This window comes from Serinus canaria, chromosome 14 (assembly GCF_022539315.1).
Source record: "Serinus canaria isolate serCan28SL12 chromosome 14, serCan2020, whole genome shotgun sequence".
NCBI lineage: Eukaryota > Metazoa > Chordata > Aves > Passeriformes > Fringillidae > Serinus > Serinus canaria.
In genome coordinates, this window is record NC_066328.1 from 8,856,409 (window position 1) to 8,879,736 (window position 23,328).

Sequence of the window (23,328 nt, forward strand, 5' to 3'; positions counted from 1 at the left end):
TTAGAAAAAGCACCAAAATATTTAATATACATCTGGCACAAATTTCACAAGAAGTCAGTAATGGACAAACCAATGCTTTGCTTGAAGAAAAAAACCTCAGACTGTACTTAATGCTCTTCTTCCAAAAGGGACACAACAAAAACATTGCACTCAGGATTGCTATCAAGTAAAGACAACCTTCTTATCACACCCTATTTGCATTGTGCCTTAGATTGCACATTCCATAAGATGCTGTTTCCATTCTGTTCCAGACACCAATGGTGAGAAAATCTGATGTAAGAAAGGTAACTGTAAAACTACAAACAAATTCAGTAGTTTGGGATTCAGTAGATGCATTGCCCTGGAATTTTCCCAATTTTCCTCTAGATCAGGTTTCAAATTTGGCTGCATCCCCTTGAAATAAAGATCCTACATGAAACAGAATTTACTCCAGCTGTTTTCAAGCATTACATTTACACAGCACTTCTGATACTGCTGTCCCAAAGAGGAACCACAGGGCTGCTCTGTGACATGCAGCACATTCATCGTTTCCCAGAGTGAGAAAACTGGCTCATACAGGGTTATCTCCTGGGTAAGTCTGAAAAGGCAAAACACCCCCGGGCACAAAGAGCATCAGATGTGACCCTGCCCACCCTGGCTGGTTTGCTGAGGAGCCCAGAGGCCCATCAGGGAGCTGTGCTCACAGCCAGCCACACAAAGCCTGCTCCCGGTACTTCCTCAGTTACACTGAGTTACCTCTCTGGGAGCAAACACTACCAAAACACATTCCTTCCACAGGGAGGGACCTGAGGCTGAACTGGGGCCTCAAGATCCACAAGAAAGAACAAGGCTGCACCAACCAGTGCTCCCAGGCTGACCCTTCTCCACAGAGCCCATCAAGGCCTTGTGGTTGCTTCATGCCCTCAAGACCAGCCAGTGCAAACCGCAGCAGCGCTGGCTCAGGACAGAACCCTGCCAGGCCCATCCACGGCTCCTGGAACTTGAGTTACTCAACAACGCACAGCACCAGGCCCTCCAACCCTCCTGCCAGCCCATCTCTTTTTAAAAGACTATTTCAAACTTACAGATAAGAAAGCAAATGTATTTTCAAACAATTTTGTTTAACATGACTTAAGAAGTCACAACTTCCAAATACGGAGCACTGATCTGTGAAGTCCTCTAACGTGTAACACTCATGGGAGTAGCAGCCAGCCTTCAGCTCCACTGATCCTCTGTGCAGGTTTGCCAGCTCTGGTCACACAATCTCCACTCTCACAGGCCCAGAGAAGAGCAAGAGTCAGCAGCTGTAACTGCATAAAATGGCAACATTCAAGTAAACACACTGCTTCAATAGTAGGCAACCTTTAGTCCAGATATAATTTACAGGGCATAAAAAGAAACACTTTACAGCACAAACACTGGAGATGGACCTTTTTCCCTGTGTGTGAAATGACACGTTATCCAAAAAGGGCTTATCTGAAGAGTGCAATTATGCAAAGATAGAAACTTACTAAAAATTAAACAAAAAACAGTATTACCTACAGAACCTGTTGGATTTTCAAAGACTGAGGATTGCAATAGTAGCAAGGAACTGCTGCAATGTCAGTGATTTAAGGCAAGCTGTTAGGACAAGAACATACATGCTCTTTTTACCTACTGTCTCACATGTCACCCTGTTCTCTTTGAAATAGATGCCCCTCCTGATAGTGCAAGAGGTCACACCCCAAAAGCAGCCCTCACACTGGAAGGATCCTGCAGCAGCAGCTGCCACAGCATCACACAATGGGGGATTTGCTGTGACAGCAACTGTGCTGCAGTTTGCTTTGGGGGAGGAAAGGAAGGGCACAGATGTGTTGCATGGAGAAGAGCACCCCCCAATGCATTAATGAACACAGCTGAGCACCAAAGCCACTCTGGCATCTCCAGTTCTCTTGAGAACACTCCAGCTTTACTCAAGCACAAGGGTTTTATCCTGAGCAGGATCCTGACCTCAGGGAGAAAAAGGATGCGTGTAGCCTTTGCACTTTCGCAGCTCCCATCTTTGCTGGGTGGTTACAAGTCCAGTCCAACACGGAACAAAACACAGTATTTTTGATTTAAAGAAAAACACACTCATGGCACTGCATCAGGTGGGTTCCTAAAGCTTTTCAAGGGCAAATGAAAAGGCTGACGGCTCCCTCTTGGGGAGCAGCTGCTCCATCTTCAATTCACTGTCAGTACAGGCAGCCTGACCAGGGAAGAGGACGTGTGGTGACAGAAGCCCTGAGCCACAGGCCCATAGCTCTGCTCAGTCGCTCTATTGCACTCCAAAAGTAGCACCCAGGAGGACCAACTCTGGTTTGCAGCTTGACCCGGCCCCCTCCCAAAGGGTCCTTGGCATACAGGTTAAACACAGGATACCAAAAACTATGGCAAATAGAGAATACTTAACTTGGGTCAATTAAAAAAAATAGATTACTCATCCAGGCATAAAATCCCGGGACAAAAGGATGGTAGCCTTAAACTATTCAAGTCTAAGAACAAGAGGTAGAGATACCTACGTACTTCATGGTGAAGGAGTTACAGCCTTCTTTCTGTCTTACAATCTCATGAATTTCACTTCAGTTCACACTATAAAACCAAAGGTTTGATCTTCAATAGACCAGAGAGAAAATGTTAACACTGGTGGGTTTGTTTGCACACAACAAAATTTAAGCAGACACTTTGCTTTAATACTTATCTGAAAAAATATGTTTTTCTCCATATTGAAGCACTACCCTGAAGAATTTTGAGTTTCAGGTTAAGCATCTTCCTTTTTAATATGAAAGGCTAAATTCACATGCACATACTTTGAGCAGAGTGGGCTCAAGGGAAGAACTGGGTGCCAAATTTACTGAGGACCTTCTAAAAAAGCATCACACTGCAGAATGCAAGGCTGCAAGACCCAGAAACTCACAATGACTATTATTTACTAAAGAATGGGAATGATGTAACCTCAGCCAACAAACTGTACCACAACTGAGGTGGCTATTAACTACATGGTGCTTCTTTAACTTGGTTGGGCTTTTTTTGGAAACAAGGCTCATGTTGACAGTGTCACAAAAAGTCTAAGGTCACTGGTCAGTGCACAGGCCTGGGAACCATGGGGGACAGGCTAGTCCTGGATCCATGGGTTCTTCAGGCTCTGATGGACACACAGAGTGAAATCAAAGTCATGCAGCAGAGCTGCTGCTGCCCCCCAGCACTGCCCTCAGGAGGAGGGCCTGCACCCTCCACCCCCAGCCCGAGCCACTCAGCCCTCAGCAGAGCAGCCTGAGCTCACCCCATGCTCTGAACTGTGCCTGGCTGAGAACTGTCCTGGTTCAGAGCTGATCCAGGAGATCTGTTGGGCCAGCCTGGGGAAGCAGCTCTCACAGTCCCAGCTGTGTCTGTGCCACCTGCCAGACCCATGGTCATCCTCCTGTGGTCCTTTCACCAGGACTGCACAGTACTAAAAAGCTGTAATTCTCCATGTAGAATAGCACCAGCAGCAAATTAACTCACAATCTGGTGTTCAATTCCAACTCATTGCCTCAGTCATGTTCTATGGGCAGGATCTTTCAAATCCTTACTTAAAAGATAGTCTTTGACCTCAGAAATGCACCCACACAAGTGAAAATTAGCACAATTAAGCCTCCAGTTGATCTGGAAGCCAAATTTTAAAGGTGTTGCAAGCTATAATATGGTGTAGGTGGTCAGTGTTTTATTACTAGGGGCTAAAGTTTACAGGAGTTGTATTTCTTTGCATATAAGAGAAGGCAGTAAAATGCCACAGACTGTGGATATCAGACCAGTTTTCCAGTATATTACTCCAACTATCTATATAGTTATCTATTGTTATTTATCCCAAGTTGCAGCAGATTCACTACATGCATAAAGTTTCCTAATGCATAATCTAATTTTTTAAAAAATTAAACAGTTGCAATGGTTTCAAGGATTTCATCAGCATCACTGCTCACTTACAGTCCTGTGCCCTACACAATGAAGAATTAAATTATATAAAAATGAAGAGTGAATATATTTGGCCTGTTCCACAGATATTCACAGTTTAACCATTAAACAAGCATATTTTCAGAGGCTCCAATATTATTAAAGACTTCTCAGAGACACACACAAACCCCATTCCCTCACCCCAACATTACAGAGTCCAGGCAGTCTTGTTAGGGATCACAAAATCACCAGGCAATCCAAGAGAAGGTCTGACAGCCCCACTCACTGCCAGCACTGCCAAAGAGCTGCTCCTGCTTCAGGAGTTCAAAACTGACACAGGTCTGGTTTGCATTCTGTAAATGGTAATTAAAGGACTAAAATTAGGCTAAAGATAAGTGATACTTCACTAGATAGATCATTTGGCTATTTTTGCAAGTACCCTGCCCAGTGGGTGGAGCTGCTCCTGCCTGGCTGGAAGCAGCACAACAGGAGCAGGGCTGTCCCCCACAAGAACATGTGGGTAATGGTTTGTTCTTTCCCCAACAGGAAACCAGACTTTCCCTTCCTGTGTGTTCACCTCTGCCTTTAAAAAACAGCTGTATTACCTCTGATACCTTAAAATGGCTGAGCCTGATGCACTGCAGATTGATTTCCTCACTGCAGTCCACATTCCAACCACAAGATAAATACCTTCCTTAAAGAGCTCTATCCCTCATCCTCTGGGGCTGCTGCATGCTAGGGTGTAAATCAGAAGCTGCCATCTGGTGAGCTACCCCTTTGCATAGTTACTCTTCACACTCTGGACATTTTAAATTTCCTTTGGGGAAAAAAAAAAATTTGTGACGAACAAAGCATTTAATAGCTGAATGAATGAAGAGTCTCAAACTTACAAATACAGTCTTCATTTACTATCAAATCAGTCTCCATTTGGAACTTTTCCTAACAAAGCAGCCTCTGTTGGGGAATTTATTTTAGTCTTTTAAAAATAACAGCACCAGCAAAAGTCTCACCATAAATTCAACAATTCCAGCACGAGTGCTTTGGCCTGCTTTGCTCACCAAATCACAATAAGGTTTTGCTGCCCAACATTTTGTGCCACAAAAAGTTAGAGAAGCAAGGACAAAGCTGTGGGTGCATTTACCCATAAAACAGCAACTTCAGGGCTCTCCTGCAAAGGGACAGATTCAGCTGTATCTAAAACAACCACATTTGTTTTCCACAGTCTGTCTCCCAGCAAGAGCAGCATGGACCAAACTCTCCTTTTATTAGATGAATGAGATGCTATCTGTGGCCTGTGGGTTTGTTTTTAAACAGTTTGCATTACCCACATTTTGTTAGTGATTTAGGACCTCCAAGCCATTGCAGGGCTGCATACCAGCAAAGCCAGTCCCAGAATTTGGGTAGATCCCACTCTTCTCTCTGCTAACCCCTGTGGGGCACAACAGATGTGCAAAGCACAACACCCTGGACCTGGTGACAAGCTCATCACTTAAAACCTGTTTCCCTTTAGTTTTAAAACCCTTATATCACAAAAGCCATTAGATGCTGTGGATGACTGTCTAGGCTTTTGTTTGGTTTTTTTTTTCAGCTGAAGTTGGTTTATGATCCTGAAATGCAGCTCTGAAAATAAAAGGTGTGTAACAGAAGTGTATCAAATTCATTAAGCCAGCACTTGGCTATACAGAAAGCCTTGGCAATCAATCCTTTTACCAAAAGGTGTAAAAAAGTTGACATACTAAAATTAAAAAAGGTAGCATCAATAACCAAAAAAGTTTCAACCAGTGTTAATAAAACTCCCTTTAAGTCACAACAATTTCAACAGGCAAATAGTCCCAATACAGGCATTGTAAAATAATAAATTGACTCCTATCCAAATATTATCAAATCAGTCTAAAAATGACTCATCTACACTGCTGTCATTAAGAACACATTAAGAATTCACTTTGTCATCAGATGCCGATATTGTTGCTCCAGAAAGTGTGGAGTATTAACTGCAATTTAGCAATTAAACATATGCTTTAAAAAATTGGTTCGTCAATATTAATGCAAAAGATAGTTCCTTACATAGAAGTACTGTGCTTGCCAGACAAGTAAGGTAATACTTTAGGTATAAATCAAACAAATTAAAGCAGAATTATACCACAGTTTTCCTTGAAGACTTAGGATCTGTGTGTTGCTTCTCTCAATGTTTAGCAATCTTAAGAAGCAGAACCTTTGGTTCTTTTAGTCAAGTAAAAATATTCTCATGTAACCACAAAAATACAACTTCCAGAGAAAATGGAAGTCCATCAACAAGTCCACTTTCAATAAAACTGAGGTAGTACTGCTCTTTTATTATGTGAATGTGTAAAGAGATTTAGATATAAATCATCATCTATCACTCAGTTGACTGACAGGTACAGTAATTTTATAAAACAATCCCAACATTTAGTTTGAAAGTCCAAAAAAAGGAATGATCTGGACTCATTCACTAGGAGTTAGCTCAAAATGGGAATTAGCCATATTACAAAAAGCTGTTGCTTATGTTGGTTTTTAGAGCCTTATTACCCAGGATTAATGCATTTATAGTTAACACTGCTGTTCATCTCAGTATAAAACCTTAAAATTATTACAGCCTAAAATTTCAACAATGTAAACAGCACTACACACAGTACAGACCTGCCCTGACAGATGTAGTATGAAAAAACTTAATCTGGCACTGTATAATTTAGCAATGTTAATTTAACCTAACTAAAAAGATCTACATTGTGCAAGAAGTATCAGACTTACTTATACTAATCTGAAGTCTTAAAAATAAAATAAAATTAAAAAATGCTTAACTTGTAGCCAGGGTCAAATATTTCAGGGCAAGAGTAAAAGGAATAACCAAAATTAAGAAAGTGCCTAAAACATGATACAGCATTTTAGAGCCCTTTCAAAGACAAGGCAGAAAAAGGTGTAAAGTAGAAAAATCTGGAGCCTCGGTAACTTCCAGAAACATCCAGAGTTTACATTTCGTGAAGGGCAACGAGTTGCTTTTGTTACTGCTGCCTGGCCGCCGCTAGGTCTGTCCGTCCGCACACGGCCCCTCTGGGTCCAAGGACAGAATGCATTTGGTTTCCTCCTCCTTTTTCCTCCGCTCCATTTCCCACTCCACAAAGGTATCGAAGAGACTCGGCCAGGCCTCGTCCTCGCTGTAGTTGCTAAGGTCCGGTCCAATCACCTGAGTAAAATTTAGAAACATGTTCCACGTGTCCCGGGAGATTCCCTTGATTCCTGAGGGGTTCTTGATTAGGAAGTGTAACCACTGGTCCAAAATAGGGGGCTTGTTTTGGGTGAAGACTAATTTCCAAAGGGCAATGGCTATTTCCCGATGTAGCGACCTCTGTCCTTCTTCAGAGTCCAGGCCAAACTGGAAGGTGAAACGATAGAGATCCTTGAATTTATCCTCCTGCTTGGCTTCGTTTAGGAGGCTGGGGAACCTTGCACAAATGCCATCAATGCTGTCTGCATTTATTGCTTTGCAGCCTTCAAAAAACTCCTTCCTGTTAAGCAAGAGAAGAGAAATTAGAGTGAGCCCTTCACCGACCTCACAAACACGTCCCATCTCTGTTCAGCTACACCAAATCTAAGAGGATCATCTGGACAAGACAAGGTGTACCCTCAACCCCAGTGGCACAGAGATTTTGGCAACAGGAGCCACTGGAAAGACAGACAGTTCCAAGGCATTCCTTAAGGCCTGGGGAACCACACACAGCCCCCAGGTCTGCTGGGGCACTGCTAACATTTGAAAGATTCTGCTCTCTGGCTTTTCTGGACACTTCCACATCCTGGAATGCCTTTCACATTAAAAAGTAAATCTAATTTGCCACAGCAGAATTTCTAATTGTTTGAAACTAACACATTTACCCCAACTTGATTCAATACTGCTGATATCTACATGTCCATGCTCTGGGCGAGCTGTTTGCAAGGGACAGAGCAGTTGACTTCAACTTTTGCTGTGGTTTTTAGTTCTTCTTTCAGCCTGCAAAACCAAAGGGGAGCCACTGGTGTCAGTCAGCAAGGCATTTGCTGGGAGCATGGAAGGGAGCACAGCATCACAGGGACTACAGCACACTCATGGACACTGCTCAAAGCACCAGCCCTGTGCCAAGTGGGACACGTTTAGTTCCAGTTTCTCTGATGCTTGTGAGCAGTGTAACAACCAGGTATAACAACCAGCCAGAAGAGCCAGCAGGCTGACATAGGATGGGCTGGAGGGAAGACAAGAGCAGCACTCAGGAGAACAGACCATGATGCTTTCCTTGATGCAAGAATCCACCAGCACCTGTACCATGGAGTGTGCCCTTCAACAAATATAACCTGTCCCAACTAGATTTGTCCTCTCCAAGGAAATTAAAACCATGTTAATAACACTCACGGTAGCTGTGCAGAATCACAGACACTACTTACAATTCCTTTACCATCTTAGCAAATACCTGTGTCATCAGCCTCCAGTAAATCCACATTTGCATTCCAGAGTAACTCATCCCTTTGACACACACCCTCAGCCACAAAGACTCTGAAGATGCTGTCCAGTGCACAGCAGAGGCTTGGGTCAAGGCTCTGAACACCAAAGTAATAAGCTCAGTAAAAATAAGCAGCATAACTCAAACCAATCTACACAGGGCAAAAAATAAAGAATTCCTTCTCTCCCTGCCCGTCCTTGTAGGCACTCTTCCCTTGCTCTTACCTGGACATTGCTAATCAAGCCGGGGGACTCTGCTGCAGTTTGAGTTTGCCTGTTGCTAGTGGGGGGAGTTTTAGCCATTCCATTGTTTCTTGTAGCATCACACATGTTGTCATCCCACTGACTGAGCCCCTTGTCCAGAAGGGCACACAGCACTTTGAACAGCAATCATTTGTCAGCTAGTATTAAACAGCTACAAGTGTCAAAACCCTCACATTTCCTTCCCTCTCTATGCTTTAACAAGATACTCTTGGAAAAAGACATTAAGTGTTACACTGGTTGGACAGGAACAATTCTGTCATTCTTTCACAGACTGTTAACAGAGTTAGTAGCAATTACTAAAGAATCTCACATTACTTTAAAGGAAAAATTCATTTCAGTGTCCAATCTCATCACCAAGATAATGCTGGATACAGTAAATTGCTTCTGGTAAATCAAGAATAAATTAATATCTACAGAGTCTCACTACACTGTTCATCACTAGCAGCATAATGGCCACAACCACATTTTCTAAAATCCAGTGTGAGGGGAAGGGGAAAAGAAGACAATACAAATCTTACCTTCTGCAGTGGTAGGAATTAATTTGATCAAAATGCAAGAGTTAGAAGAAATAAGTAAGTGAAGCTAATGAGGCTGTCTCTCCAACATACTGCTGACAGGATATACTTTAACATATGAAAATAATTACAAGTTCTACAAGAACTAACCTTGTAAATTTGCACATGGTAGCAGCCTGGAATTTCCAAGCCAAAACTAGTACTTTAAATTCAGTGGGATCAACACAGAGGTCATTGCAAAATCGTTCCATTCCTTCTTCCAGTATGGCATCTTCCCGCTCGTCCTTATACCTCCTGAATAACTCCCCAATCCTCTGAAGAGAAGATTCCTCTGCACTGCAAACAGAGTCTTTCTTTGTATCTCCAGAAAACGTTGGAGGCTGGCTGGACTCTACAGCAGCGTCTGTTTTCTTTGTCCCATTCACAAGAATGTCTCCTGAAGCCTTCCCGCAAGCTGAGCCGTGGTCGTCCTTGTGGACTGCACTTCTCTTGCTGTGGGACTTGCTGCCAGATTCTCTCTCCCCATTTTTGCTGCCAAGGGTAGAAGAAGGGTTCTTGCACTTGGTGACACACTGGCCCATGATGTTGCAAGCCCAGCTCCTAGCACGGTCCCCCTGCCCTTGGACACCCTTGCAGCTGCTCTTCAACACATCTCACCATGCCATTAGCAGCACTCAGCTAACCTGAAAAACAGTTTCACAGTCAAACTGCTGTCTCTCTATAAAGAATAGCTGAAGTATTAAATGTGGGATAACACTTGCCATTAAGCAACCAACTTCAGGATATTTAAGCTTTGCATACTGAAAAGGAGCAGTGTACACAAGGCTGGAATATGCCATAAATTTCAGGCAATTTCAGGCTGTTTTACCTAGAAATCAATGCAGCTCACTCAGTGGCTACACTATACTAACGGGTCCTAATAAAGGAAATTCCTAAAATTCTTACTGCAGCATAGGTTACAAAGAGGTTGATTCATGTACAGGCTTCATCACAACAGACTACTCTAACCCAGAAATACTTTAAAGGAAATGGTTTTTAAAAGTATACCCACATTTTATATACAGAATATAAAACACTGAAGCAAAGCAGGGAAAGGAGGAAAGGGACACTGATGGGACAACCTGGCAGAGACCTCAGCATTGGATCTAGACTGTACCTCCAGCAAATCAGCAAGAGGAACTTTTCAGGGAGAGGGGAGGAGGGGAGAGAGTGAAAGTAGTGTGTTTGTTTTTAAACAGAGTTTGGAATCTAGGTTTTGTATTTAAAACATACACAGAGTGTGTCTGCAGAAAGGAGGCAACTTCTTATGCAAGAAGGTATTCAGAAATTGTTCATTGTTTCAAGTGGGCTCTTCCCTTCAGGTAAGGAGACAGACAGGGGAGGGGGCCTTCTTAATGAAACTTCTTCACACAGACACACATGCAGATAAGAAGTGGTAATTCCAGTTCAGGGTGGGGGGTTTCTAAATAAAAATTAAAATGCCAAAATGATTTCATCATACTCTCTTTTTATAAATCACAAAGCCCTGAGTATTTGGAAAAGATATTTTGCCCAGAGAAAAGGGTTCTCCAATTTTCCCTGTTAAAACCAAACTAACACTCTGACACTGCCCTATCAGTGAGCAGCCACACCAAGGACAGTCTGTTTCTCAGAAATGCCAGCTCCAAGAAAGCAATTGCTTATCATAGTCCTCCTTTACCCACTAATTTGCATTTCACCTCTGCTGTCAGTTAGGCAAAAGCTAAAATAATAAAAATTGGGTTTGCTTTGACTTCGTGTACAGCTTCCAGTTTAGAATTAGAACAAGAAGGAAGAGAGATAAAAATTTAAAAATTAAGAAATACAATAGCTGTCATGTCAGTTTTACTGTATTCTTTCTTGGGCAAAGCTTTACTGAGACTGAAGTCCTCTTTAAAGCTGTAAACCAACAGCAGCAACAAATATAGATGAATTCTCAGATATTAGGATTACAAAAATAAATCTCTCAGCCATTATATCTGTTTTGACAAAACAGCACGTGTGCAGCTTCATGAGCAAAAAATTTTGCCAGTGGAAATACAACAGGCAAGATGCTGGTTTTGACTACCTGTCTTCCCTTTTCCTCCCCAGTCCCTTTTCTAACTCACACACAAAACTAGCAAATACCTCTTTTTTAAGCAGCCAAAGGAACAAAGGTATTATATATTCATTCATCACAATGCTTTAAAGATTAACTTTGCAGCATCATTTTTATAGGCAAACAAAGTTTGATTTAATGTGTTCAAGAAATTTCCAATAACTTGTATTTGAAAGGATATATAAAAATATGCATGTCAATATAAATAATCCATAAGACAATTTCACTGGTCCTTAGTACTTCACAGCTCTGTGAGTTATGAAGCACAGCCTGGCACTGATTTCTGTGCTGCCAGGTGCCTGAGCAACATCATCTTCTCCAGTCTACACCAGTCATTATTTCATTACACCAAAACAAACAGGATATTAGTAGGCAGTGTAAAAACTGCTTAGTGATTAACTCCCACATACCAGCTTTCCCCCCCAATCTTTAAATTAATCTGAATTCAAATGCTCAATCTACACTAATTCTTGTTCTTCCATCAGTTTCTCAGAGACAGCTAGCACACTGGACAAATTTTTCTTTAGAGAGAAGTATGCTGCTAAAAGAACAGAATAAAAAATCCTGAGTACAGACTAGCATTAGAGTTTAAAGCAGAGTTTAGGTAGTATAGAAAACTTTCTGCTCAAAGATATAACAGCAGTTATTAGCTACTGGTGATTTGAAACAGCTTTTCCCTATGAGGGGAGGTTAAGGAACAGTTGCCTATTAGTGAACAGTACTTTCCTCTAACGTAGTCAAATCACACACACATTGTAATTGACAGATTAATCCAATTCACTTGAGGAATCCCAATTTGAATTTTTTTTAAAGCAGTTTGCAAGACTGACCTACTGTGTCCATAATTTTCCTAATAAAAGTGAGTCATGCTGTCATGCTTCCTAAGCAACAGCTCGTATTATTGATGATAACAATCTAATGTTCAGCCTTCCAAAGTGACATCACCAATGTGATGAAACTGAGGGGTTTTAAAGTCCTTAGCTGTCACAAAAAGAGCACTACAATTCACAGAGGGAAGATCTGCCAGCATTATTAGACACCTGTATCTAAGGAGATGTCTCACTGGCAGTTTCCAAAATCAAGAAATGCCAGTAGCATTAACCCTTAGAGGGCAAGTTATCCACCTCCCTCACATTATACCCCTCTAACAAACACATTTTCTGTACTCCTACTTGCCTTACAAAGAGCTGAATGCTGCTCCTGAACAGCCACTGCATGGGCACTGCTAGCACTGCTCTTCTCTGCAGTAACAGAGTTTTTCCTTCCTTCTCTCCTGCAAGGAAGTTTTCAGAGCACAGTCCTACTCCTTATGAACAAACACTAGAAGATACTGATGTACAGTTGCTGCAATTCCTCACTTTTCTTCTACAAGAAACTTGATGCCATGTGCCAGATACTTAGAAGCATTCTACCCCAAAAATAGCAAAACCAGCTTGGAAAAAAAAAATCCAGACTGCATCCGCTGGCAGCTTGTGCATGTATCTGGTTTTGTAAGAGAAAAGTCTTTTGGCACTCCATCAGTTACCCTTTTGCAAATTGCCTTCGTGAGCTGGATCCACTTCACTAACTAGTCACCTCCGCTTCCTACGTGACTCAGGTTTCAAGGCATGAAAGGAACAAGAGCCTTGGAAGGAGACAGAAACAAGTGGGAGAAGCCGGCCCTTTTGTTGTGGAAGGCTGGAGAGAGGATCTAATTGCAGCATCAGGAGCTGCACTGAAGCCAGAGCTCAAGGAGTGGGAGAGAGCACCCTCAGGAAGGTGAACAGAGCTGTGTGTTCAGCTGCAGAGCAAAGTGACTGTCACACAGCACAAGGACCTGCAGAGAGATTTCCCAGCCGGACCAGGAACTAGGAGTACAAAGTTATTGTGTACCCAGAGGTTAGACTGGATTGGTGGCAAAGCACCAATTCCCAAAAGGATCGGTTCCCAAGAGCAAAATTACTAAGAGGCTTGTACAGCATAAAAGCAAGACATAAAAGGCAGCAGTGACCACTGCTTTTGCTATTCTACTAAAAAGGATCAAGATTCAGGGCTAAGGTTGGAATGTGCTCAGTGCTACAGGATGCAGTGCTCCCAAAGAAGACTATTACTCAGAAAAGTATTGAGCAATAATCTCCAGTACATATGAATCACCAAGATGCCCATGAGGGCATCTTCCTCTTTCAAAGCAGAGATCCTCAATGACCTTCTCTGCACCTTTCCAGAAAGGAGTCAGCAGCTGGGAACACAGGAAGATGAGTGCTGGTGAATACAGCCAGCTAAAGCAAAGTCACCCTCTAAGAACAAAGGATGTGCAGAGCCATATGGCCCCACACATTAAATGAAAACCTAGAGAAGATTACAAAGGCCTTTGCTAATGCTTGGGGGGCTTTTTGATTTGGTGGGGGTTTTGTGTGGGACTTTTTTCTAAGTCCTGTAAGGAATTTGCAGCATTTTTCCTCCATTTTCAAGTGACCAGATCACACACAACCCAAAATTTGAAGGGAGCAAAACAAAGTGACTCAGTAATAACTCTCAATCATACAAGCACACCATGGCACAATTGAAAACAGCAGTAATGAAGTGGTGGGGGGGGAGCTGGCAGGAGGAGAGAAGATGCAAAGGAGATATTTAAGTAACCCAGTATTTTTCTATAATGATGATGTTATTGTAGTAATAGAAATTATTGCATATGTCCAGAGAATAACAAGCAAAACAAGCATTATGCTTTTTAATAAAGTGTTGCATCAGAAGGTATTTATAATGAGCTTCAAAACACAGAAAGTATCAAGAGAGTAGAAGAAAAAGCTTTCCATACATTTAAGAAAACCTCAAAGACAAATTTAGGAAATCACATAACAAAAGGGGAAACAGCTCAGCCAACCATTAAATCCCTTTCCAAGCAGCATTTCACCAGGTAAGGCAAAGACAACATAACTAGAGCTTAACTAAGCCTCAATCAAGCCTCAGCTTTTCAGAAACACTTGAGCATAGTGGAATTTTACAGAATTCCACTATGCATTATCTACCTTTTAATGGATAGGGACACATGACTTTAAATACAGCTGAGGGTAGGGAACAGTATCATGGATGCCCTGTGTGTTTCCAGCCCTGAACAGACACACAGAGCTTCCCACTGGGGAGGCAGGAGAGGATCACTGCCACTGCTGAAGCAGAAGCAATCGCTGCTCTAACAATTGTGCTGGACAAATGATCTTGTAAGCAAACATCTAATACTTACATAGTTTCAGCTACACAGGGAATCATTCCACTAGCTTCACAGCTTCATTCAGGCTCCCTGGGTTCCACATAGAATGCTGGAAGACAAAAGACCACACAAGTCTTTACCTTTAGAAGAGGCTATGAAAACCATGAAATGCACCAAATCACTGAGAACCAACTGTGTATGTAATAAAACTCTTCAGAGCCAAACTCCATTTGTTCAAAGAATCATTTAATGAAAAACTACTTCACTTTTTTGACTTACAAAGTAGCATTAACACCATTAACTCTGCATTGTCATATAAACCATAGAACAGGTACTGAAAACAACAGACAAATTCAAATGTTTGTTTGCAGTAAATACTTCCAGATGCTTTCATGGCTTTCAGCACGGGAGAGTTAATTCCTCATTTCATGCACTCAAAGCAAAGCAGAGGACATGCTATCACTGTCACTGCATGTTAGCTGAGCATTGTTTAATCTGTGAATGCCAGACAGCTGCTACCTAGCAAAGCATAATTTGGGGCTGGAGAGTAATTCTCTTTTTTCATTCTCTAGCACATTCTTTTCCATGTTTGTTTTCCCATGTTCAGTCGAGCTGGCTCCACTTCACTTCTCTTAAATTCACAGCTCTGCTGTATAACTAGGAACCTCTGAGAGGACAGACAAAGATATGTCTGGTTTGTGTAGCAAGAGCTGCAGCTGCAGCCCCTAGTCAACACCTCTGTATCTGATCTAGTAGAAAAACACAACAAACAAGAAATCTCTGGCAAAGCTCCCCTGCTCTACCATACTAACATAAACACTAAAACATCTCGTTTTTACAGCTCTTAGTACATCTAGGGAGCAGACAGGTGATCAAAAGCTGCCTTGCTGCATACTTACCTTTTACAGATTTCCTTCTTAGGAAACAAGTAGAAACATTAGCTTGTTCAGAGCTTCCTTCAGCAGAAACAGGGGGGTGAATATAGAAAGACAACCATGAAACAACATCTTGTCACACATGCCAATCTCCATGTGAGTTTTCTCCTATATGTGGATTAGGAAAATTTGACTGACACATAAAACCTAGTTCAGACCAAAGGTGTTGTTAAAAGCCTCAAACATTTCAAAATAACTGGAAACTCTGGAGTGGTACTTTCACTCATATAAACACACAGAGCAAAAACATATCTCCACCAAATCATTATTAGGCATTTACTGTTGAGATGGAGACCAAAAAGTCTACTTCACACTGGGTTTATATACTCTGCTCCCAAACCTCATCTTCACACAACCAACCACCCTTTTTCCCTCCTCCATGGCTTCACAGCTCTTTTAGCAGACACTCCAGTGGGTGTACAGCCACCAGGCAGCTTAACGTGCAGGGGGAGCAGAGGAGTGTCTGCCCCTCTCACAGTGGAAATACTAGCTTAAATTTCTTCCTATTTGACCACAGCATCCCATGAATTTCAAGAATTTAAGAAAATGTAGCATCTGGCACATCTATGTTAATTTCTTTTGGCCTCCTGCATCTAAATAATTCCTTTTATAAATCACCAGGGAGGAACACAGGGTGCTGTGCAACCTCATTCCCCAGGAACCTGTTTAAACATCTTACAGTTCACATTTCGAAAAATCATTGTCATGGCAACTTTTTGCTATGAGCTACTTTTCAAACATATCTGTATTTCTTTGGAAGAGATCTATGATCCCATGATCCACCAAATCTACATTTCCAGTTGACTTACTGCACGTACTGGAAGCAAACACTTATTTCAAGTTCAAAAGAAGCTGAATCTGATGGAGATCAGCCTTACCCAGCAAAAGCCAAACTTTTTCAGGTTGTCTGAAGTCATTTCCATGTTGGCTGACCTATACACACACGCACACTGACTGCAGCCAGAAATTTTAATATGTTAGAACCTCCAGCTAAAATTCTTCCTCTTTCTTTATATTTCTATTCTTCTGAGTTGTCCATTTAACCTTTTCAAAATTTTAATGTAGTAGCATGTGTAAACTTTGACAATACAATCATGGGCTTTGGAACAAAAAGTTATTATGAGTGAGCAGTTAAAAGATCTAGCTCTTCAAGGCTGTATTTAAATGCTGTCATAGCACAGCAATGCACTGACTTCATCCTAAATCATGTACAGTGAGTGCAGAGAGGAGCAAAGCAGCACTTTGGTGGCACAGGTTTTGGTTCAGTCCCTGGGCCAGAGCTGCAAGGTGTAGCTGCAGACTGTGGTCACCAACCCCTCTCTCTCCCTTCACTGCTGTGGAGCAGCAGCATCACAGCACAGTAACTCACACAAAAGCCTGCACTGCTCATTAGTACCCCCTCAGCAACCCATGGGGAGGTAAGTAAGTAAATAGTGTGGGGGCCCTTGGGATGATGGAGGCCTTTGTTTTGCTCACCTGGCTCCTTTCACACCTGTGTCTAACCCCTGGGACTTGGCTCTCCAGAGCACTGGGCAGGAGGATCAGCACAGGCCCTCCACACCCCCAGCAGCTTTCCCAGAGGTAAGAGCAGGCAGCCTTCTCACCAAAGGCAACTTGTTTTGCTCCCCTGTGGGGAATCAGTGAAGGATCAATGGCTTTGCTCCCCTCTCCAGCAGGCAGAAATTGAAAGGATCAGCTCTATGTGGAAGCTTTCACTGTGCAGTTCAGAGCTCTCCACCACAGCACCGAGCACTTGGAGCACAAGTGTTACAGCATAAACCAAACTTCAGTCAAAGCCAGCATCTTACAGAAACTGCTTATTTCAAGTCTGAACCTGCAATGACACTTTCTCAGCAGAAGCCCTCTGAGTGCAGCACAATGGCACATTATGGGCTCTCAGGAGCCCAGGACACACCTCACCACATCCCCAACCAAGCGCTGCACTAACACCTGTGTCATGCTGATCTCCTCCACACCACTGCTGCACAAATACTTTTATGCAAAGTTACTCAAGAGGAAGTCTAAAAGCAGGAAAGTCCTGCTGCAATTAGTTAAAATTAATTATTAGTTTGTGAGGCTTCCTGCAGCTGAAGAACCTTTCAATGAATTGCAGACAGTAATGTTTTTGTGGGCAGATACATGAGAACTTTACCAATCTGTTCCAAAACAAGATAAAACTATTTCTGATTAACCTCAGTCTGAGCTTTGGACAAACAAAACAGCTTTAGAAATGTGATCAAACTGGGTAAAATTTGTCTTTACAGAACATGCCTGCAAAGAGTAGAAGCTAGTTATACAGACACCTGAAAAGGCACCATGCAGAGCTCTGGCTGCCACTTGGCAGAAGGCTGCATGGCAGTCTAGGGGAAAACCAAGCCAGGCAACAGCTATGTTGGAGGCCTGAATACTTTCTCAAATGAGAAGTGGACTTCTCTGAGAAAGGTCATACTGGAGAGGCTTAACTACCTTGGAAGGGAAGGCCAGGTACAAAAATTACAAAAAATGAATCAGAAACAACTCCACCATATTTACAGTCCACCATGCTGGGCTAGGTCTCAGGGCCAAGAATCAGAGCTATCACCATATCTCTTCCTAGAGAGCCCCCCCCCCCCACGACGACGACCACCACCACCACCACCACCAGGATGCAGGCAAAAGTCTCTTTATAACACCTGAGCTTTGACCTGGTGGGCTGTCACTCCAAGTCCAGAGCTTACTCATCAAAGGAGATTTTTCCATTCAAGACTGGGCAGAAGAAACCTGCTTTCTGTACTCTTGAAGAGCACCTGACTTTGCAAGCACTCACAGAGCATGACACCACATCTCATGTTCAAAGTTCAACAAGTAGTCTCAGAAAAAGTGGAACAGATGTTTCAGATCTGTAGTTCACTGTGTGCAGCTAATTGTGTAAGGCTAGCTTAAGGGAAAATAAATAATAATGTGAAAAATTACAGGTAGAGAAAGACTTAAACACCTTACTACTTTTTCTTATGGAAGATACATTCCTTAAGTAGCTTTTTCAGCAGACACAAATGCATCATCCTCGAATCCCTCCCTTCCCTTTACATTCTCTAACCACACAATACCTTACTTACTGATTACCTCTCATTGTTTTTCCATTTGGCCCCATTAAAAAGTTTTCAATTGTTTCCTATTATGTGCTTCATCTTTATTAGTTGGGTGGAATGATTTGTTAGGATTATTGTATTTTCAAATAACAAACTCAAGTCCGGTTAGCTAAACAGAATATAATTTTAGAAGGGTGCCTTCAGGTGCTTTTGTGATGTAAATAAATTAATGAACTAATTCAAGCAGCAGCAGTACTTGTTTTGTGAAGTCTATTTAAGCTATGAGCAAGACAATGGGCAGAGGGAAATCAAGACAGCCAAACAACAGGGCTGTTCAAGATCATGCCATCAGTTTTAAGTGAAGCTGAAACCAGAACCCAAATCAGATTCCATCCAATTCCCTACCTCATACATAATCAGACATGAACAAACTCATTTATTTCACTGCACATAATTCAACCACCTTCAAAAAACAAAGGTTCAGCCACTGAGCAATTTATTTCCATCCATTTAAAAACTACCAATATTCCCCTTCTCCCTCAAGATCCTTGTCAAAGGCCATAAAAAGGTCCAGCACGTACAAAAACAGCAAATAATCTTCTAATGAGAGTTTGTGTGTTTCTTCGCTTTTCATGTGCAAAGGGTTGTAAAAGAATAATCCTTCAGTATTTTTCCAGGGTACACTGTAACTTTTGCACAGCATGACAGACCTTTAACACCTCAGTATGTATTATGAATAATTAAAGCAGCTCATGGCAGGGGAAGAACTACTCTGTGCTGACACAACCAGTTTACAGCAAAACTGCAGATTATGGGACCAAAAGAAGCCGTGGCCCCTGGGTATTTGACAGAGATGCATCCCACTGAAAGCACCTGAAAGTAGCTGTGCTACAAATATTTACCTTACCCTGGCTCAATCCATTCTGCAAATTAACCAACAGAAAATTGCAACTCTCTGCAGCCAAACCAGAATAACTTTGAAAAACCACTTCGGTCTACAATCTACTTGGCTATGGAAAGAAAAACATTTACTTTTAAACTGAGCTGAGTGTGCACAGATTTTCTTGCACACTGAGTTCAGCTATCAGATTTCACCTTGAAGTGTCTGAGGTGCCTTCACCAATTACATTCAGCTGAATATAATTCAGGTATATATCAAGTGACTCCTGTAATAATAGGATATGCTTTAAAATAATTGTAGTAGGTGAATAACTTCATATTTCTTGCTGTTCTCAACAATGAGGAAAAGACAACAGTCACACAAAAAAAAGGAAGCCCTTCCAGCAGCTCTGGCTAACAGTCTCCCTTCTCCAGCAGAAAGCAGCTGTGAGAAGAGGGAGAACAGTGACCCACACAGCACCTAACACTGAAGGGACAAGTCTAAGGACAAAAGCCAGACCACCTCATAAGTTCCCTGCTGGCAGCAGATGCTCATAAGGAATTTACAGAAGGCCCACTGGCATCCCAGTGAGTGTAACACAGTTTACAGGCTGCCAGCCAGAAGAATCACTCATTGCACATAGTTGTGTAGGAACTTCAGTACCAGCTGACCACATAAATACTGGAATCATATCTAAGTTATGTACAACAAATTGTTCTAAGTGAAAGCACTGACATATGAAAGTGCCTTAAGAGCATGTGCTTGGATTTTTAAACTGAAGTTTCTAAAGCAGAAAATACACACAGCCACCTGCAGAAGCCCTAATTCTCTCTCCTGATTTGATTTGCAACTTCCTTATTTCAGTGAACAACACCAACATTTCCCGCTGTACAAAGGATGCTGCAGTATTTTGATGCTAACTCTATCAGTAGCTTCAAAGGAGCTCCTTTGAGTACTCAAACTTGGTCATCAGTTGTAACAAAGACTCTCACCTCTCCTCGAGAAATCTGGTGGCAGCTTCAACCAACACACCCTTTTTTTCATAAGTCTTCACATATTCTTGATTTCTCTTGACATCCTGTGCCCACAAGAGATCAGGTGTATAGGTGTCTATCCTGTGTTTCATGAGATATAATCACTAACTCGAAGCACAGGCAACTGCTGGAAGCTGGAATAAATACATCAGACCTTTGGCACTCTATATGCTGATCCAGAATACTCAGGACTTTCTGTACAGATTCATTGGCAATGAAAATATTGAACAGTCAGCATATGACCAAAACCAAGAGCTAGGACATTTGTGTTTGTGAGTCTATTACTAAGCTACGTGTGCCTCCCATAATCATAGGTGCTAAGGTGATTTTCTCCCTCCCTTTCCATTTTAAAACAAAAGGATAAGACTGACTGCATTTCAAGTTCCAAAGCTGCAGGAGAAAAAGCATCACACAAAAAAAAATTCAGAGAAAAAAACTAAAAACTGTCACTTTCTGCTACTACATGGATGCAAAAATAAGACTGGTGTATTTCAGGAGCACATAATCCCCACTTCTGTTCACTAAACAGGAAAAGTGAGACAACAAACAACTATGACTGTCATACTGTCTCTGGCAGTCTGACTTTGTGGGAATAACAAACTGTGACAGGAGGTCAGGAACAGCATTCTCACATTTTGCAAAGTAAGTTTTGTCTTTCACAAAACAGATGCTGTAGACAGAACAGCATTTATAACTATTCTTTCAGAGACACTAGAAGATTATACTAGCTTACTCTCTTTACTGGAATCCTGTCTCACCACCTATACTTTTGTTGGTTTCTCTACAGTATTCCTACTTCTGTGAAAGAGTTCTTTAATACTTACATCTAAGTAGTCCCCTGTCATTCTTCTAGCAGCAAAATATTGCAATTAAATAACCTTTAACTAAAATCCAGATTTTCTGCTTCCTTTAGAGACAGATCATTGGACCAGAGAGCTGCCCTCAAGACAGATGGATAAAATGGAGACCTAAATGGGTCAGTTCTCAGATTATCTTTCAGGCAAGAGGCTTTGATACCTTATTTGCTCTGCTATGGTCAGCACTTGAGATCAGAATATAAAAACATCACCACACTACCACACCAAAGCCACACATGACAAGGAGAACCTCCTCCTGTCACCACAAAGAACATTGACACTTGTGCAGGGGAAATCAGAGCTCCCCTTGGCTTTGCCAGCCCCCACCTGCCTGGGCTCTCCAGTTCACTCACCCACAGGCCACTGACGAGAGCCCAGTGGATCCACAAACCTCCTAGGGGAAGGGGGAAGCCAAGGTGCCAGTGAGCAATGGGAGCAGGTCTGCAACTCTTGGCTTTCCTGATCACTCCCTGGGAAGGTTTCAGCCCAGATCTGTAATTACCTGACTCAAGCGAGAGTCAAAAGAAAGGGGGGGAGGAGACAGGAGAGATCACTGACTTTCAAAAGACAACTTACTGTACAGAAGATACTGAGAAAATCTGCACAGCCAGTTTACTTGTGTCACATGTTTACAGGGAGTAAATTGCAGTTGGCACTTGACCAGAAGGCAACATTTGCCTTGAACATTTGCCATGAAATTACCATTGTTTCAAGTCAAGTTACTATGTCATTACTGCTGGGTAACTTAAGAGTCAAGCATACAATTAATCCATGTCACCAATGCAGATAGTCTGCAAAACATTACAGCCATTAATCTAGTATTTCTAAAAAGGAGGAAGGGTTAAGAGACAAAAGAACTTATTAGACTTCCAGTAACCAGCAGACAAAGCCCATTAGTCAGAGGCAAATAGAGGAAAGGAAGCCAGCGAGATAAGATGCAGACCCCTAGGGAGAAGCAGCCAAAGTGAAGGAGCCCAGCCAGGGAATTCTGATGAAACTGTTAAGGGGGTTCCCCCTTATCTTCCTGTGACTACCAAGTCCCTCGAGTGTTTATAGATTGTTCTCTCAGCCTTCCAAGAATTCTGGCTACCAATATTCAGCTTCTTCTGCAGTTTTGAGGATGAAAGAAAGGACTGTTTCTCTAATATCCCATGCTTCTATTTTTAAAGTCTCTTCTTACTCAGAGCAGAGTTTTCCTGTTACATTCACGTACAGACTCAAGTGCCTAATGGAACAATAACATTGTTTCTGCAATTTGCAAGTTCTTACAAACTGCCAAAACCTCATCATGAAAGATTTTATAGTGCTCCAAGGCTCTAAATTAAATTTACCAACATTTCCCTGGCACCACTAAAGAAAATCGAGTGCTTCAGTGTGGGACAGATCTGAGCAGGGCTGGGGCACTCTCATTCCTCCTGACCTGCAGCCATGCATCTCTGTGCATTCCTTTGTGCCATGAGGAAATGCAAGTGTAGAAGCCATGTCTGTTCCCTCTTCTTCCATCCCCTTTCCATCTACTTTGTACCCCACTGCCCCCATACACATACCCAACACAGAGGATTTCTTCCTGTTCCTTAAGCTGAACCAAAGCAAGCAGCAGAACCCAGCCTCTTCCTTATCCACACACAAATTTCTCAGAACACCTTTTAGAAGTCTGTCAAACTGTCTGGCCACCCTTCTTGCTCAATATATACTTCTTCAATTAATTTCAGTAATGGTCTTCCAAAAGAGCTGTTCATAGTTTTCTCTCAAAGCCACTCCTTCATCTGATTGTCATTTTTCAACACAATTCATGCTAAATGGAAGCAAGATGTAATTATTAACGAACTTCCAAGATCAACAAATTATATGAACTACTGACACAAATCACTGAGAATTTGCTATGAACACAACAACATACAACCTCAAAATAAAGCAAGAATCTGGGCAGAAAAGGCACCTTGAAGACCCTGATTACATGAGCTGATTACAGCTCCTACTGCAGGCTGTCAGTCTCACAAAGAAAGCACCCAAGTAGTACCAAAGCTGTAGTTCCCCTGTTATTAGTTGTGTTACTATT

The 23,328-nt window shown here is 42.1% G+C and overlaps 1 protein-coding gene across 4 annotated transcripts in view; it reads right to left on the minus strand.

Moving 5' to 3' along the window:
* Positions 1–23,328, minus strand: part of DCUN1D3 (defective in cullin neddylation 1 domain containing 3) — a 25,192-nt gene continuing 1,864 nt past the window's right edge. The window contains exons 1-4 of one of the 4 annotated variants that reach the window (XM_050980165.1): positions 15,395–16,162; positions 14,529–14,604; positions 9,343–9,723; positions 1–7,451 (exon numbers count right to left, since the gene is read on the minus strand). In XM_050980165.1, the coding sequence (XP_050836122.1) occupies positions 6,968–7,451; positions 9,343–9,723; positions 14,529–14,554 (891 nt within the window). In that variant the 5' untranslated portion in view covers positions 14,555–14,604; positions 15,395–16,162 and the 3' untranslated portion in view covers positions 1–6,967. Of the gene's footprint in view, positions 7,452–9,342; positions 9,876–14,528; positions 14,605–15,394; positions 16,163–23,328 lie in introns of those variants that run through there. The other 3 variants (XM_050980163.1, XM_050980164.1, XM_030229543.2) reach the window with 3 other exon arrangements.